Source organism: Salvelinus namaycush, chromosome 13, assembly GCF_016432855.1.
Source record: "Salvelinus namaycush isolate Seneca chromosome 13, SaNama_1.0, whole genome shotgun sequence".
NCBI classification, from domain to species: domain Eukaryota; kingdom Metazoa; phylum Chordata; class Actinopteri; order Salmoniformes; family Salmonidae; genus Salvelinus; species Salvelinus namaycush.
Genome location: NC_052319.1, coordinates 2,049,384 through 2,067,816, shown reverse-complemented (window position 1 = coordinate 2,067,816; position 18,433 = coordinate 2,049,384). Strand labels below are relative to the sequence as shown.

Sequence of the window (18,433 nt, the reverse complement as noted above, 5' to 3'; positions counted from 1 at the left end):
ACAATACATGTATGTTTTGTTCGGTAAAGTTCATATTTATATCCAAAAATCTGAGTTTACATTGGCGCGTTATGTTCAGTAGTTCCAAAACATCCGGTGATTTTGCAGAGAGCCACATCAATTTACAGAAATACTCATAATAAACATTGCTAAAAGATACAACTGTTATGCATGGAATTTTAGATCCACTTCTCCTTAATGCAACCGCTGTGTCAGATTTCAAAAAACTTTACGGAAAAAGCACACCATGCAATAAACTGAGTACAGCGCTCAGACACAAAACCAAGCCATACAGATATCCGCAATGTGGTGGAGTCAACAGAAGCCAGAAACAGCATTATAGATATTCACTTACCTTTGATCTTCATCAGAATGCACTCTCAGTAATCCCAGTTCCACAATACATTTTTGATTTGTTCGATAAAGTCCATCATTTATGTCCAAATACCTCCTTTTTGTTTGCGCGTTTAGTACACAATCCAAACTCACAAGGCGCGGGCAAGTCCAGGCAAAAGTTCAGACGAAAAGTCATATTACAGTTCGTAGAAACATGTCAAACGAAGTATAGAATCAATCTTTAGGATGTTTTTATCATAAATCATCAATAATGTTCCAACCGGAGAATTCCTTTGTCTGTAGAAATGCAATGGAACGCAAGCTAAATCTCACGTGAACGTACGTGGTCAGCTCATGCCACTCTGGCAGACCTCTGACTCATTCAGCTCCCATTCCCCCCTCCTTCACAGTAGGAGCATCAAACAAGGTTCTAAAGACTGTTGACATCTAGTGGAAGCCTTAGGAAGTGCAATATGACCCCATAGACACTGTATATTCGATAGGCAATGACTTGAAAAACTACAAACCTCAGATTTCCCACTTCCTAGTTGGATTTTTTCTCAGGTTTTTGCCTGCCATATGAGTTATGTTATACGCACAGACATCATTCAAACAGTTTTAGAAACTTCAGAGTGTTTTCTATCCAAATCTACTAAATATATGCATATTCTAGCTTTTATTGCTGAGTAGCAGGCAGTTTAATTTGGGCATGCTTTTCATCCAAAATTCCGAATGCTGCCCCCTACCCTAGTGAAGTTAACTCTGCATTATTGGAGAAGGACTTACCCGTGTCTACACCAGTTGTTTACGAAGCATGTGACGTAACATTGGATATGATTTGTGGCATCTTGTCGTGTGCGGTGCTCCAGTTTATAGCGGCTGTCAGTCAAAACACATACAGAGCTGTGAAGCGGAGAAACCTGAGCTCTGGCGACATGTATAGCAGGTTAATGTACAGCCACTGCATTCCAATTTAGGCACTTATCAATGACATATGGGATGACAGGCCGTGAGTGGAAAGGTTAACTTGGGACATTTTCAAGTCTGGGCACGAACTCTCTATTTGCCAACCTTTAAGTTGCTGAGTGTACCCTTGTGTCCATCGAAAATGACTGGGCGCTGATAGTCGCGCTGATGAACCCACTGTAATGTTAGCACATTTTCATGGTGAATATAACAATGAGTATATCTTTGCTAACTGTACGCCCATGTCTCTCCCTCTCCTCTCCCACAGGTGGAGGTGAAGGCAGTGCCTGTCTCCCAGAAGAAGTCCATGCAGCAGGAGTGCATGAGGAAGCTGCAGCGTCTCCCAGGCAGCACCAACCCATCCTTCTCGGGCACCGCTGACCTTACCTTCGGGGGCCTGCCCATGCCCAAGCTGGAGGCCACCTATGAGCCCATGATCGTCAAGGAAGCACGTTACATTGCCATCACAATGATGAAGGTTAGGGAACCACAGAGATAAAATCATTGCAGTGCTTGAGGCATCACTACAGACCTGGGTTCGATCCTGGGCTGTGTCGCAGCCGGCCGCGACTGGGAGACCCATGAGGCGACACACAATTGGCCCAGCGCTGTCTGGGTTAGGGGAGGGTTTGGCCGGCCGGGATGTCCTTGTCCCATCGCTCTCTAGCAACTCCTGTGGCGGGCCGCTGACACGGTCGCCAGTTGTACAGATATTTCCTTAATAATTTATTATTTACAATTACGGCCTACCGGGGAACAGCCTTGTTCAGGGGCAGAACGACAGATTTTTACCTTGTCATCTCGGGGATTCGATCCAGCAACCTTTCGGTTACTGCCCCAACACTCTAACCACTAGACTACCTGCCGCCCCAGCGATGGGACAAGACTGTAAGACTGTAACTACCAATTGGATGTCACAAAATTGGGGAGAAAAGGGGGTAAAAGTACAAAATATAAAATGTGTACATTTAAAAAAATATATATATATTTTCAGATGTGTTTAGATTAAAAATTTATTATTTCTGTGCATTAGAATGAAACAAATGTATCAGCTTGTAAGTAAAGAATACTGGTTTGTTTCTTCCTGGGATGCGTTTCATGCCATGAAGATTCCAAGTACCCTTCTCTCTGCTCTTGTTCTTTTCCCTTCACATGTCAGATAGATCTGAATGGAAAAGCAATATGGCAGAACCTAGAAGAATGTGTTTGTTTCATATCATTGTGTTTTACTTTCCATTTTTTATGTATTGTGTATATAGGTATTTATAGTATAATTGTTGTTAACTGACGTGTTCGTGCAGCGCTCATCTGCAAAAGAGACAGTAGTCTCAGCATGATTCCCTGGCTAAATAAGGTTAAATAAAAAACGTAAAACTTAAGGGGAAGCTGTTGCTCAACTGGCCCATGTTTCCTTGTGAAATAATACATAGAAATTATTTATTTTTTGAGAGTGTAACCTTTTTTGACACCATGTTTATTTTCTCCTTGTCCAGGCCTATGAGAATTACTCGTTTGAGGAGCTTCGCTTTGCTTCACCCACTCCAAAGAGGTACGAGATGAGATAAAGGTCAATTAAGTGCAGCAAAAGTAATTGAATGAGAACGAACACCATTTGAACCCAGGTTTTATGACAAAATGTGATGAGAAGTGAGGGGGAAAGCGGGTCTGTTCATTTGGAGTGAAACGCTTTCATCCCTGTTTCTCTCCACCGCCAGGCCCAGTGAGAACATGTTGATCCGGGCCAACACAGACGGGACGTACAGTGCCAACTGGACCCCCGGGGCTGTGGGCCTCTACACAATCCACGTCACCATCGACGGCATTGAGATCGGTAACGTAGAACAGGGTTGGGTTCACTTATATTTCTATTTAGTCATTTCATTGTAGTAAGTTAACAGAGATTCCAATTCCCATTTTCCTGTATGCAAATTGGACTAGAGCTCAAGTCAGTTGATGTCATTTGAAGTTTCTGTTCATTTGAAGTTTGTCACAGCACAAGCCCTCCAAAAACTGTATGTTGGTATTGTGGTTAGTCTATTATTAGAGAAACTAACTGTATTAGTTAGGAAATCTATTAAACATATATTAGTTGTTAATATAAATTAAAGTTATCTGCTAGCGGAGTGTGGACTGTGTGCATGTTTAACCCACTAGATGCTGGTCTGGAGGTGGAGGTGAAAGACCCTCCTAAAGGCATGATCCCACCTGGCACACAGATGGTTAAACCCAAGGCCGATCCCCAACCTAGCAAGGTGAGACCGACACACCTGACTCCACATACTCATCTGAGAACAGACACTCATCTGAGAACAGACACTCATCTGAGAACAGACACTCATCTGAGAACAGACACGTCCTTAAACCAAAGGACATGAAAACACACCGTCACAGCCAGTCGTGTGTTCATTCACTGTTTGTTTCTGGTCCTCTGTTGTTTCCTCCAGCTGTTGTAAGTGTCTGGATGTAATGCATAGGAATATTTATTTCACGTCTTGTTCACTCTCATTCCAACTGGTGCTTATCTGTTGAGACATTTATCATGAAGAACATTGCAATGTGCAGTGAATGTTTCCACTGTCACGAACCAAGCTATGTATCTTTGTTTTTGTGGCAGACAATAATTTAACCGACAATGGGGAAACAAGCAACGAACCGCAAATTTCCACTCAGCTCTTTATATCTCCCTTCTGATCTTGTGTACAGTGGATCATATCCAACACCAATAAGAGAACTGGGTGGATGGTAGGGTTTCTTATTGTTTTAATTGATTACGTTTTTATTATTTAACCATCTGTATTTCAAGTCAACCTTGGGTTTGCCCTGGATATGTCCAACCAGCACTGTTCAGAACGGAGCACTTCTACACTTTCTCCCACTGTGTGTGTGTCTCTGTGTGTGTGTGTGTGTGTGTGTGTGTGTGTGTGTGTGTGTGTGTGTGTGTACACTTTACACGCGTGCGTGTGTGTGATCCGTGACCAAGAGTGCCTGCATTGCCTTTGTGATTATGTCTGTGTCTCTGCAGTGTGTGTGTCCTCCCCTCTGTTGCCTCTTTTCCGCTTTCCCCTCCTGAGGCTCCTACGGCTTACCGGCTTACTGTCTTCCTGTCTCCTCTGCTTCTCTCAGGTCCGCAAATTTGTGTCCAAGGACAGCGCAGGCCTCCGTGTGCGTAGTCACCCTTCCCTGCAGAGCGAACAGATAGGCATAGTGCAAGTCAATGGCACCATCACTTTCATTGATGAGGTAAACTGTTCTAGACTAGGCGATTTGATCGAGTTATAGAATTAGATTCTCTTTATTTTCTTTTATCTTTTCTTTGTCTGTTTTTTTCTTAATTCCTCTTAATTTTACTGCATACTAACTTGACATCCAAGTGTGTGACCTTAAAGGTTTGCAACATTACAGAAACCATCACAAAAGTTCCTCCAACCTTCTGGAAAAACCTGTGAGCTTTGGGAATGTTTCTGGGATTTTGCGACCTTAACCTCAGACGTTTGCGCAAGTCATGCATTATGGTCAGCGGGGGATTTCTGTGGAAATCTGAGATATATGTGCAGAACACGAGTCAGGATTCAGTCCTCGCAATCTACAGAGTAAATGTGTATGACGGTTTTGAGTACAGTGAAACTGCAGTGTGTCTACCTCTTTCTAGTTATTGCTGCTTCTCTTCTGAGCTCACTTATTTGTTACTTTTGCCTTTGTGTTGCTTCATACACATGCAAGACACTCCGAGGCTGCAGCGAGAAAAACATCAACCTTATGGCAGAGCATGTTGTGTACAGTTTTGTGTAGGAAAGAAGCACCAGTCAGAATTTTGTCCTCCATTTTAGCCTAGGAAGGCCTTTCAGAGTTTTTGTCAAACCTCTTCTCAAACCTTGGCAAAAAGCAGAGACCGTCCAAACCAATACGAGAGAGTCACAGCATTCTGCTAAGTGATGTTACTCTCAGTTCAGTGTGTTTTCACAAAGCATGCTACCAAGCATCAACCATTTATTTTAGGACAGGTTTTAAACCTGGGTTTTACATTGTTCTGCACCACTCAGTATAGGTGACTCTGCCTTTCTTCTTGTTGAATCTGGGTTTCTGGAGCCATTCAGTTGACTACCCTATTATTCGGCCTCCCTCTCTCTCCCGCTGCAGCCTCGCGTAAGGTGCTCTTATTGCCCGGGGGACTCCGCCACCCCTCTTTCCGTTTCCATAGTGACATGAGGGGGGCATGGCTGTGCTCTCTGCCCTCTGTTGCTTGTTTTCCCATAGATCCACAATGATGATGGTGTTTGGCTCAGGCTGAATGATGAGACAGTAAAGAAGTATGTGCCCAACATGAATGGGTACACTGAAGCCTGGTGCCTCTCTTTTAACCAGCATGTGGGCAGGAGCCTGCTGGTCCCAGCCAACGTAAGTAAAATGACGATCAGTCAGTCAGTCTGTAGGAGAGAAGGGTAGTCTTACCCCCCTATGCTGCTCATTTGGGGAAAACATCACAAATCAGTGCTTCCACCATTCATGTGTAACTCAATTGGAACCCCCCCCCCCCCAACTCAATGGGATTGATTTGATGTGTGATGATGGTTGTATTGAAGTTTGACGATTCCCCTTTATCGTCTACCTACCTACACACTGTGTATAGTGATATTGGATGGTATCCGTTCCCCAAATGTCTACAAGCATGAAGTATTGAGAACCTCCTTTAACAGTTTGAAAGAACTTAAGTGTGTTGTTGCATGATGTGTCCAAATGGATCTCACTGCTGTGTCATGAGCCCTCACTAAGGGCAACGTGCATGTCTCGGGATTAAAACTATTTACTTTAGCGTGACTAGAATCATGTGTTCAGTTGGACTCTCGAAAAACCCTCACATGATCAGTTAATACATGTTTAATGCATTGAAGGCATCCCCAATGCATGAATGGACCAGAAAGAGAGAGGTAGTCGACGAGCATTTTCAGTGTGTTTAGTTTAAGATGGTCTTAGCTGCACTGTCTGCTATTCTCTTCACCTCTTCCTCATTGCTTCTTCTCGCCCACGCTTCATAAGCACAGGCACCTCAGAGCAACACAAAAAGAGCTCTTCTCTCTCAAAAGAGATTTCACATGCATTTGTTCCATGGCACAAACAACCTCTAAAATCTAAAGGCCAGTTTGTTAGACTCAGATGAAGCCTAGTCCTGGCCTAAAAAAATTATTTTTCATTTGTGCATGCTTTTTAGTCCAGGATTAGGCATAATCTGTGTCCGGGAAACTGGCCCTGTCTAATCCGGGACTTCGTAGGTGGATAGATTAAGAACTGTTAATATTCATTAATAAATGTCATTGCCTACGTATTCACAGCTATTCGTAAAATTGATGGTTTTCGGTCATGAGGCATTCATTGGTCCCCAACACAGTTTCATATAGAAATTGTGCTTCTACCACTCCACAATTCCACCTATGCATTTGGTTGCTCTATGAGGCTTCTAAGGTTCACAGAGGCTTCTATGTAAAGGGTGTTGTCAAACAGCATGACACACTACATCCTATGTGTTGAAATGGATTTTAAGAGATTTTCTGGGCGGGATTGTTAACCCATAATAAAAATTCCAACCCCTTCCCACACAAAATAAAAAAATGTCTGTGTTCCGAATCCTTCACAACATCTTGCCATTTCTTCACAATTGCTTGAGTAGAAGGCCTTTCTGGTACCCCGTCAAAATTGGTGAAAGCCTACTCTTCTCAAGTTCAATTACAAAATAACTTATACACGGCAAAAAATTGCAGAAAAAATATGAATAATGATTTCTTCCCCCAAAAAAAGACATCATCGTTTGTTCTCTCCCTTTTTCTCACACTTAAATGAATCCTCTTGCCGTTTCTTGACTTGTACTTACGATTTGTTGCTCAGAGTGTCTTTAACGCTAGCCAAGGAGTCAGGGATATCGGCTTTTTGTTGTGGACCCCCTTAACTATATTCCCACAGGTGAGTTGTGTGAAGGAGAGATGTGTATGGCTTGGCTGCTCTGTTGCTTTTTCATCCATCTGTTATTTCCATGTTTTCTATTGAGTTCTTGAATTTGAGTTATAGTGAACTTTGAGTTTTTAACCACAGTTGCATGACTTTGAGTAGTTTAATTTAAGAACACTGTCGTTCTACCTCAATTCCCCTTTAGGAATTAACTATTCATTCAAAGTCCATTTGTTATGCTGTCTGTCCCGTGATAACTTTGTTCCCATTTCACATGAAATTCAAGCTATTGAGTGAAATGGACATGTGTGTGTTGCATGAGGGTTAATAACAATGACACTAATATGTTACATGTGGCTTTTGTATGAAAGGGTAGATGACATGTAGCCTACTGTATGTGTCTAGTACTCTGGCCCCCATTTTGTCATTTACATTTGACATTTTAGTAATTTAGCAGATGCTCTTATCCAGAGCAACTTACAGTAGTGAGTGCGTCATTTTTTTCTGATTTTTCCCATGCTGACATTAATCTCCCTTGTTATTAGAAGTCTACCCATAACTGAAACATATTTCAGGCTTGCACAGTATGAAGTGATACATTCTTTTAGTTGATGCATTTAGTCATACTTTTAGTCGTCACACTTTTTGAGAACTTTGTGGCATTCAGGTGTTGCCAATGACACCTGTCTTGTCCACTTTATGCTATTGAGACAATATCAGCCCAACAACAACCTGTGCACCTGATGCTCATAGAGTGTCCTCGAAAACAAATCTGATAGTCATTGCTGCAGCATTGAAATACATTTTTTTTTTTAAACCTTTATTCAACTAGGCAAGTCAGTTATGAACGGCCGGTTGTGATACCGGAACCCGGGATCGAACCAGGGTCTGTAGTGACGCCTCTAGCACTGAGATGCAGTGCCTTAGACCGCTACGCCACTCGGGAGCTGTGCTTTAGGTTTATGTCAACATTTGCTACAGAGAGTGAATCCTACTGGTTTTGTTGAACTGATAGCTCTTTGGACAGTACTGTAAAACTTTAATTGAAATGATGGGACTTTTATTATTCGATAACCTGAAACACTAGTCACGCTATATCGTCTCTCATAAGACACATACACACACAGTTGTCAGGAATCAGGATGAAAATATGACATCACATCAGACAAATCCATCACTACTCTTCCATTGACTGTAGTCTTCTAACCTAGCCTGATTGGTATTAACGCCTGTCAATTCCCTCTTGCAGGAGGCAGGAAGCCAATCCGAGCAGAGTGTTAAGGAGGTGAGCTCCAGCGGCCGCCCCTCCCAAGAGGCCCCCTCCATGCAGGACAGGGTGGGGCAGGGCGGCGGCCCTGGGCTTTATAAGGTAGTGAAGACGGGTCCCTCGGGTCACAACATCAGAAGCTGCCCAAACCTTAGGGGTATCCCCATTGGAATGTTAGTACTTGGGAACACGGTCAAGGCAGTAGGCGAGGTACGCACCCCCCCCCAAAAAAAAAAACTGAAAATAACAAATGTGATGTCTTAAATTACTTATTGTGGCTGCCTTTAAATGATAATTAATCAATCTAGATTACTTAATTACTATTTTGTAGTTCTTATACCCATTTTTTTTGTTTCACTCTTCTACTTTGATCTCTCTTTGCAAAAACAGACAGAAGTTGTTGTAATGTCTTTTGTTTCCTCCCCCTTTTGCTTGTAAATTGGTTGACTTGTTTTGGATGTATGTACTTTACCATTGAAAGGGTGAATACATGAGATGCCTCTGGGTCGGGGTGTGTGCTCTGTCCTTTCTTTCAACATGAGGAGGCTCTTTTCTTTAAAGAACACACTCCAGTGGCTACAGCATTTTTGATTTGTTTCCTTTTGCATTTATACATTTTCGTTCATTTTAATATATACTGAACAAAAATATAAACGCAACATGCAAAATGTCAACGGTTTTACTGAGTTACAGTTCACATAAGGAAATCAGTCATTTGAAATGAATTAATTAGGCCCTAATCTATGGATTTCAGATGACTGGGCAGGGGCGCACCATGGGTGGGCCTGGGAGGTCATAGGCCCACCCAGTTGGGAGCCAGGCCCAGCCAATCAGAATGAGTTTTTCCTCACAAAAGGGCTTTATTACTGACAGAAATACTCCTCAGTTCCATTAGCTGTCCAGGTGGCTGGTGTCAGACGATCCCGCAGGTGAAGAAGACGGATTTGGAGGTCCTGGGCTGGCGTGGTTACACTTGGTCTGCGGTTGAGGCCGGTTGGACATACTGCCAAATTCTCTATAATTACGTTGGAGGCATCTTATGGTAGAGAAATCAACATTGAATTATTTGGCAACAGCTCTGGTTGACATTCCTGCAGTCAGCATGCCAATTGCACGTTCCTTCAAAACTTGCATTATCTGTCGTGTTGTGACAAAACTGCACATTTTAGAGTGGCCTTTTATTGTCCCCAGCACCTGTGTAATGATCATGCTGTTTATTCAGCTTCTTTATATGCCACACCTGTCAGGGGGATGGATTATCTTGGCAAATGAGAAATGCTCACTAACAGGGATGTAAAAACATTTGTGCAGAAAATTTGAGGGAAATACGATTTTTGTGCATGTGGAACATTTCTGGGATCTGTTTTTTCAGCTCATGAAACATGGGACCAACACTCCACGTTGCATTTATATTTTTGTTCAGGATAGTTTATTTAAACTATCTTAGTTTATTTATCATTTGAAACTGATTCAATTTTTTCTGTTTGCAAAAAAAATAAAAATCCTTCACTTTTTTCTGACATTGGATTCTTGAAATGCTGAAGCCATACTGTACCTCAGATGAATCTTCTCTCTTACACCTTCTGTCCTCTTTTGTTTCTTGGTGGACTTTTTTAAACTCTCTAAAATTCCTTGACCCGGAAGTGCTGAATGTTGCCTACTTCCTGCTTGACCTCTGATTGGGGATGTGGTGTTGTCATGCTGTTACTAGAATGCCCTCTCTGAACCAATGGCTCCCCGGCTCTTTCTCATTGAATCTTTCCTCGATTCCCCACATCCTATCTCCTCGTCTCCTTCTCAACACGCATCGGAAAAGATGGTCTGAGGGGAGGAACCTTGAACCTCCTCCAGTAGAGTTGAGAAGGTGGCAAGGAGATACTAAGCTACGAGGAAACATAGAAATACTCACTAAGTCTCGCTCGCTCTCTCTACGCAGTGCAACCTCTGCATTTATTAACATTTCCACTTTCCATTTGTGTCCGTCTGTCTATAGTGATGATTTTTTCAGGACCTTTAGAAAACCAAGACAAACATGAAATTACCTTTCAATATGATTCACTTTTAGAGTAAGTTGTTTAATTAATTCTCTTTAGCCAGTGAGATCTGCAAAATGCTGCTTTTATGAGAAATATTATAGCTACAATGCCGTATGGAATTGTTCTGAAGGAATGATGTACATTTTTGTATAGGTGGATGGGATTGTATTTGAGAGAACGGTGCTGTGTGTGGACTGTAGCATTTGTGTGTGTGCATGTATATAGGGATAAAGAGCATTGTGTTGTGCGTCAGGTGGTAAACACGGAGGGGACGTGGGTGCAGCTGGACAAAAACAGTGTGGTGGAGTTCTGCGAGAGCGACGAAGGAGAGGCCTGGTCTCTGGCCCGAGACCGTGGGGGAAACCAGTACCTACGCCATGAGGAAGGTTAGAGCCTTTTAACTTAACTTACTGCTTTTTACTCCTGTGTCCTTTTTAAAATTTTGGGATCAGGGTCTGTATTGGGCTTGGCGGTATACCGATTTGTAAGTCGCTCTGGATAAGAGCGTCTGCTAAATGACTTAAATGTAAATGTAATACCGTAAATACCGTATACCGGGGTATATATTTTTTTGCCACAGCATGATTTTCAGGACTGTCCATAAAAATAAAATACAAATTTTGGGGGTTCGGCCCCCCTTCGCCACTGCTTATAACTAACTATAAGTTAACTATCTAACTAAGGGCTCCAGCTATGGATTTGGTTTTCTAACTTGATAGCTAAGTCGCTAGCTTGCAAGTAGGGATGCACATTTTTGTCAATTTTGCTGCCGACTGACTGACCCTCATTTACCTGTTCAACAAATGGTTACATTTTTCCCAAACATTAAACACGTGACCAACAGGAAATACTATCAGAGATCTGTACTAGAGGTCGACCGATTATGATTTTTCAACGCCGAAACCATTTATGGTAGGACCAAAAGAAGCCGATACCGATTAATCGGCAGTTTTTTTGTTGTTTTTTTTTGTAATAATGACAATTACAACAATACTGAATGAATCATCAATAAAAATCAATTTAGCCTCGTTTAAATAATGCAAAAACAAAGTGTTGGAGAAGAAAGTAAAAGTGCAATATGTGCCATGTAAGAAGGCTAACGTTTAAGTTCCTTGCTCAGAACATGAGAACATATGAAAGCTGGTGGTTCCTTTTAACATGAGTCTTCAATATTCCCAGGTAAGAAGTTTTAGGTTGTAGTTATTAAAGAAATTATAGGACTATTTCTCTCTATACGATTTGTATTTCATATACCTTTGACTATTGGATGTTCTTATAGGCACTTTCGTATTGCCAGTGTAACAGTATAGCTTCCATCCCTCTCCTCGCCGCTTCCTGGCCTCGAACCAGGAACACATCGACAACAGCCACCCTCGAAGCAGCGTTACCCATGCAGAGCAAGGGGAACAAATACTCCAAGTCTCAGAGCGAGTGACGTTTGAAACGCTATTAGCGCGCACCCCGCTAACTAGCTTGTCATTTCACATTGGTTACACCAGCCTAATCTTGGGAGTTGATAGGAAGTCATAAAACAGCGCAGAGCTGCTGGCAAAACGCACGAAAGTGCTGTTTGAATGAATGCTTACGAGCCTGCTGGTGCCTACCATCGCTCAGTCAGACTGCTCTATCAAATCATAGACTTAATTATAACATAATAACACACAGAAATACGAGCCTTAGGTCATTAAAATGGTCGAATCTGGAAACTATCATCTCGAAAACAAAACGTTTATTCTTTCAGTGAAATACGGAACCGTTATGTATTTTATCTAACGGGTGGCATCCATAAGTCTAAATATTCCTGTTACATTGCACAACCTTCAATGTTATGTCATAATTACATAAAATTCTGGCAAATTAGTTCGCAATGAGCCAGGCGGACCAAACTGCTGCATATACCCTGACTCTGCGTGCAATGAACGCAAGAGAAGTGACACAATTTGACCTGGTTAATATTGCCTGCTAACCTGGATTTCTTTTAGCTAAATATGCATGTTTAAAAATATATACTTCTGTGTATTGATTTTAAGAAAGGCATTGATGTTTATGGTTAGGTACACGTTGGAGCAACGACAGTCCTTTTTCGCGAATGCGCACCGCATCGATTATATGCAACGCAGGACACGCTTGATAAACTAGTAATATCATCAACCATGTGTAGTTAACTAGTGATTATGATTGATTGATTGTTTTTTATAAGATAAGTTTAATGCTAGCTAGCAACTTACCTTGGCTTCTTACTGCATTCGCGTAACAGGCAGCCTCCTCGTGAGGCAGGTGGTTAGAGCGTTGGACACGTTAACCGTAAGTTTGCAAGATTGAATCCCTGAGCTGACAAGGTAAAAATCTGTCATTCTGCCCCTGAACAAGGCATTTAACCCACCGTTCCTAGGCCGTCATTGAAAATATGAATGTGTTTTTAACTGACTTGCCTAGTTAAATAAAGGTGTAAAAAATTACTACGGCGTAGAAAATTAACGATTTCCGATTGTTGTGAAATAGGCCGTTCCGATTAATCGGTCGACCTCTAATCTGTACATATAATGACGAGATGCTTATGTTTCTGCCCTAACAATAGGAGTTGTCCCAAGGCGGGAAGGCAGGCGACAAGCTTAGGCCCCAAAAAAGCCCATAGAAACTCATTGGGCTTATTTTGGAAAATTTGGGGAGAGTGAAACCTCTCACTTCGACTCTTCCTCTTTGATACTATGAATGCATACAAGATCCGGACATTTTCATTAAGAGCTTAATGAAAACATGCAAGAATAGCAAGCCTATCGTCTTAGTCAAAAGGCCTATTAAAACCTCTTAAGGATCTGACCTTTTTTTTTTTTTTTTTTGCCTAAAATGACATACCCAAATCTAACTGCCTGTAGCTAAGGACCTGAAGTATTTATAAAATAGGTAAGATATGCCTCATTATTTGAAGTAAACTCACAGCCACGCTCAAGGTCCTGAACGATATCATAACCGCCATCGATAAAAGACAGTACTGTGCACCCGTCTTCATCGACCTGGCCAAGGCTTTCGACTCTGTCAATCACCACATTCTTATCGGCAGACTCAACAGCCTTGGTTTCTCTAATGACTGCCTTGCCTGGTTCACTAACTACTTCTCAGAGTTCAGTGTATCAAATCAGAGGGCCTGTCCGGGCCTTGTCCGGGCCTCTGGCAGTCTCTATGGGGGTGCCACAGGGTTCAATTCTCGGGCAGACTCTTTTCTCTCTATATATCAATGATGTTGCTCTTGCTGCGGGTGATTCTTTGATCCACCTCTATGCAGACGACACAATTCTGTATACATCTTGCCCTTCTTTGGGCACTGTGTTAACAAACCTCCAAACGAGCTTCAATGCCCTACAACACTCCTTCCGTGTCCTCCACCTGATTTTAAATGCTAGTAAAACGAAATGCATGCTCTTCAACAGATCGCCGCCCACACCCGTCCACCCGACTAGCATCACTACTCTGGACAGTTCTGAATTAGAATATGTGGACAACTATAAATACCTAGGTGTCTGGCTAGACTGTAAACTCTCCTTCCAGACTCATATTCAGCATCTCCAATCCAAAATTAAATCTAGAATCGGCTTCCTATTTCACAACAAAGCCTCCTTCACTCATGCTGCCAAACATACCCTCGTAAAACTGACTATCCTTCCGATCCTTGACTTTGGCGATGTCATTTACAAAATAGTCTCCAACACTCTACTCAGCAAACTGGATGCAATCTATCACATTGCCGTCCGTTTTGTCACCAAAGCCCCATATACTACCCACCACTGCGACCTGTATGCTCTCGTTGGCTGGTCCTCGCATCATATTCGTCGCAAAACCCACTGGCTCCAGGTCATCTACAAGTCTTTGCTAGGTAAAGCTCCGCCTTATCTCAGCTCACTGGTCACCATAGCAACACCCACCCGTAGCACACGCTCCAGCAGGTATATTTCACTGGTCATCCCCAAAGCCAACACCTCCTTTGGCCGCCTTTCCTTCCAGTTTTCTGCTGCCAATGACTGGAACGAATTTCAAAAATCACTGAAGCTGGAGACTCATATCTCCCTCTCGAACTGTAAGCATCAGCTGTCAGAGCAGCTTACCGATCGCTGCAGCTGTACACAGCCCATCTGTAAATAGCCCATCTAACCAACTACCTACTTCATCCAATTTTTGTTTTTCTGCTCTTTTGCAGAATATAGACTGATAAGCATGACGGGTCAAATGTATTTTCGACGGTTAACCATTAACATCCCTACTTGCAAAATCAAGCTTCTTGGTTACAGCATAGACAATCAATTCCATCCTGGTTCAGGATCCCTGCTGTATGTGTGCAACAAACTGCTAGTAGCCTTTTAAGATTGTTGTGCAACTTTATGAGCTTGGTTGTCTGCGCTTGCAATTACAAATGTTTGTTCGCGCTTGTTAGCTAGTGTCTGCAATGGAATTTCACTAGCAATTTGTTAGCATTTTTTCAATAAGGTCAAACATTTTGAATATAGATTATTTTCACATTTGGAAATAAATAGTGCCCCTTGTGTGCACTGCCGGTAATACCGTGTACTCTTGTATGCTACAGGAACAATAGGTTCCTGTAGCATAAAATGTGGATACTGCCCAACCCTAGCCCATATTCACAAAGTGTCTCAGTGCGAGTGCTGATCTTGGATCAGATTTACCGGGTATCTGGACAGTTGTAAGATCCTAATTCTTTAGGCTGAACCAGCACTTGAGATAATATGTCTCTAAATTGAACTTTGGTGTTAATCAAGTCAAATGGGAGAGTTAACCTAAATAAAATGGAGTTGAGCATTTCTATCTCAAGTTGGGATTGGGTTCTTGCAGATCTCACTCATAGTTTAGCTTAGTTTTCAAGTTACTTTAAGATTAGCCTGTCAGTCCAGTGTTTCCAGATTTGTATTAAATATGCAATATGAGTGAAAGTTTTCCTTACAATTTTTTTTGTTAAGTATGTTAAAAAGCTTTTCTGTGTTTTGAATGGTGTTCTGCGTAACCGAACAACAGAATGGTATGGTAAACAGCTGATTAGCCAGCTTCGCCAATGAGACGACCTCTGCCAAAAACGTGACGTCATGTTATATGAGGAAATGGCAAGCTTTTTTTTTTTCAACTGTCTGTTTGAAATAAGTTTATTTGTTAATTACATTTTTGCTTTGGCCACAAATACGAGTATATGAAGAGTATGCATTATTTGAGTATGAGTTAACAGAATATATCAATTTTTTAAAGTGAGATTTTCACTGGACAATAACTTAAACGAATATAACATGGATATGAATGGATGTTTTGGTTGCTGTTGTTGGTGGAGCTAATGTGGTCCAGCTCTGTTTCCTCTCCCAACAGAACAAACCCTTCTGGAGCACGGGGCCCAGACCCCACCACCTAGCCCCTTCTCTGTCCAGGCCTTCAACAGGGCTACTGCAGCCAATGGGGCACAGGGCTTTGACTACGGTATCTCAAACAACAAAGGTGAGGCATGCCGGGGCACGTGGCTTGGTGGTTGGGCGGGAGAGGGATGCCTACACAGTTATACATGCACCTGTGGCTTGGTAGCTACAGCTGCTTCTGCTTTAGGAAAGTCCAGAACCTGGGTCGTGGCTATGAGGCACAAAACTTAAGAACATGGTCCAAGTGAAATGGGCAGGTAGTGTATCTATTCCAGTAGGAAATACTAGTTTTTGATGTCCGTTGCAAAGTGTTTTAAGACATGGTCTGTTGTGCGCCCAAATGAACAAAACCCAGATGTAGCTACCAGGCTTTTTTTAAATGATTTGCAACTGTCTGACTAATATTCTGACTTGATATACTCATGACATTGCCGGTGCAAGTCAGATTATTGGAGACACTCAGATTGATTGTGCTAGTTGTAGTTATGCAGTCATATCTCAAGTGAGGATGTCAAAAATATTAATTTAATTTCGCATTGGAGTAGTTTCCTTTTCCTGACAAGCCTTGCAGGCTCCCGAGTGGCGCAGCATCTCAGTGCTAGTGGCGTCACTACAGACCCTGGTTCGATTCCAGGCTATATCACAACCGGCCGTAATTGGGAGTCCCATAGGGCGGCGCACAATTGGCCCAGCGTCGTCTGGGTTAGGGTTTGGCCAGAGTAGGCGTTGTAAATAAGAAACTGACTTTCCTAGTTAAATAAAGGTTAAATAAATACAAATATTCATCAATTAATCCACTTGTCAAAATAATTTATTCAGTGCCTTATTTTAACGACCATGATACATTTTCACTTTGGGTACAACATGTATGATTGACTGACTAGGGAACTGCTGAAGAGATGCACAAGTCTCCACTCTCCACATACAGTTGCTCTTCATCAGATCTTCTCTCACTGTCATTCTGCATCCACTGTCTTTTACTTCCTGTTTACTTCCTGCTTCTTATCTCACAACGTCCTGTGGGCTTCTTGGGTTCTCTTGAGCTGTGTTCAAATAGCCATACTAACATACTGTATACTACATACAGTTGAAGTCGGACGTTTACATACATTTAGGTTGGCGTCATTAAAACAAATGTTTCAACCACTCCACAAATTTCTTGTAAACAAACTAGTTTTGGCAAGTCGGTTAGGACATCTACTTTGTGCATGACACAAGTAACTTTTCCAACAATTGTTTACAGACAGATTATTTCACTTCTAATTCACTATCACAATTCCAGTGGGTCAGAGGTTTACATGCACTAAGTTGACTGTGCCTTTTAACAGCTTGGAAAATTCCAGAAAATTATGTCATGGCTTTAGAAGCTTCTGATAGGCTAATTGACATCATTTGTCAATTGGAGGTGTACCTGTGGATGTATTTCAAGGACTACCTTCAAACTCAGTGCCTCTTTGCTTGACATCGTGGGGGAATCAAAAGAAATCAGCCAAGACCTCAGAAAAACAATTGTAGAACTTCACAAGTCTGGTTCGTCCTTGGGAGCAATTTCCAAACACCTGAACGTACCACGTTCATCTGTACAAACATTAGTACGCAAGTATAAACACCATGGGACCACGCAGCCGTCATACCGCTCAGGAAGGAGACGCGTTCTGTCTCCTAAAGATGAATGTACTTTGGTGCGAGAAGTGCAAATCAATCCCAGAACAACAGCAAAGGACCTTGTGAAGATGCTGGAGGAAACGGGTACAAAAGTATCTATATCCACAGTAAAATGAGTCCTATATCGACATAACCTGAAAGGCCGCTCAGGAAGGAAGAAGCCACTGCTCCAAAACCGCCATAAAAATTCCAGACTACGGTTTGCAACGGCACATGGGGACTTTTTGGAGAAATGTCTTCTGGTCTGATGACACAAAAATAGATCTGTTTGGCCATAATGTCCATCTTTATGTTTGGAGGAAAAAGGGGGAGGCTTGCAAGCCGAAGAACACCATCCCAACCATGAAGCACGGGGTTGGCAGCATCATGTTGTGGGGCTGCTTTGCTGCTGGAGGGACTGGTGCAATTCACAAAATAGATGGCATTATGAGGTAGGAAAGTTATGTGCATATATTGAAGCAACATCTGAAGACATCAGTCAGGAAGTTAAAGCTTGGTCGCAAATGGGTCTTCCAAATGGACAATGACCCCAAGCGTACTTCCAAAGTTGTGGCAAAATGGCTTAAGGACAACAAGTGTATGTGTGTATGTAAACTTCTGACCCACTGGGAATGTGATGAAATAAATAAAAGCTGAAATAAATCATTCTATCTTCTATTATTCTGACATTTCACATTCTTAAAATAAAGTGGTGATCCTAACTGACCTAAAACAGGGAATTTTTACTAGGATTAAATGTCAGGAATTGTGAAAAACTGAGTTTAAATGTATTTGGCTAAGGTGTATGTAAACCTCAGACTTCAACTGTACTTAATGAGTAT

At 42.1% G+C, this 18,433-nt stretch overlaps 1 protein-coding gene across 1 annotated transcript in view; it reads left to right on the top strand.

The window, feature by feature from the left end:
* The window catches only part of LOC120058172 (E3 ubiquitin-protein ligase MYCBP2), a 286,250-nt gene that overhangs the window by 207,414 nt on the left and 60,403 nt on the right, over positions 1-18,433 (top strand). The window contains exons 46-54 of the mRNA XM_039006646.1: positions 1,571-1,780; positions 2,796-2,851; positions 3,018-3,133; positions 3,457-3,554; positions 4,426-4,542; positions 5,557-5,697; positions 8,489-8,716; positions 10,796-10,928; positions 15,904-16,029. Coding sequence (XP_038862574.1) covers positions 1,571-1,780; positions 2,796-2,851; positions 3,018-3,133; positions 3,457-3,554; positions 4,426-4,542; positions 5,557-5,697; positions 8,489-8,716; positions 10,796-10,928; positions 15,904-16,029 — 1,225 coding nt within the window. The remainder of the gene's footprint in view (positions 1-1,570; positions 1,781-2,795; positions 2,852-3,017; positions 3,134-3,456; positions 3,555-4,425; positions 4,543-5,556; positions 5,698-8,488; positions 8,717-10,795; positions 10,929-15,903; positions 16,030-18,433) is intronic.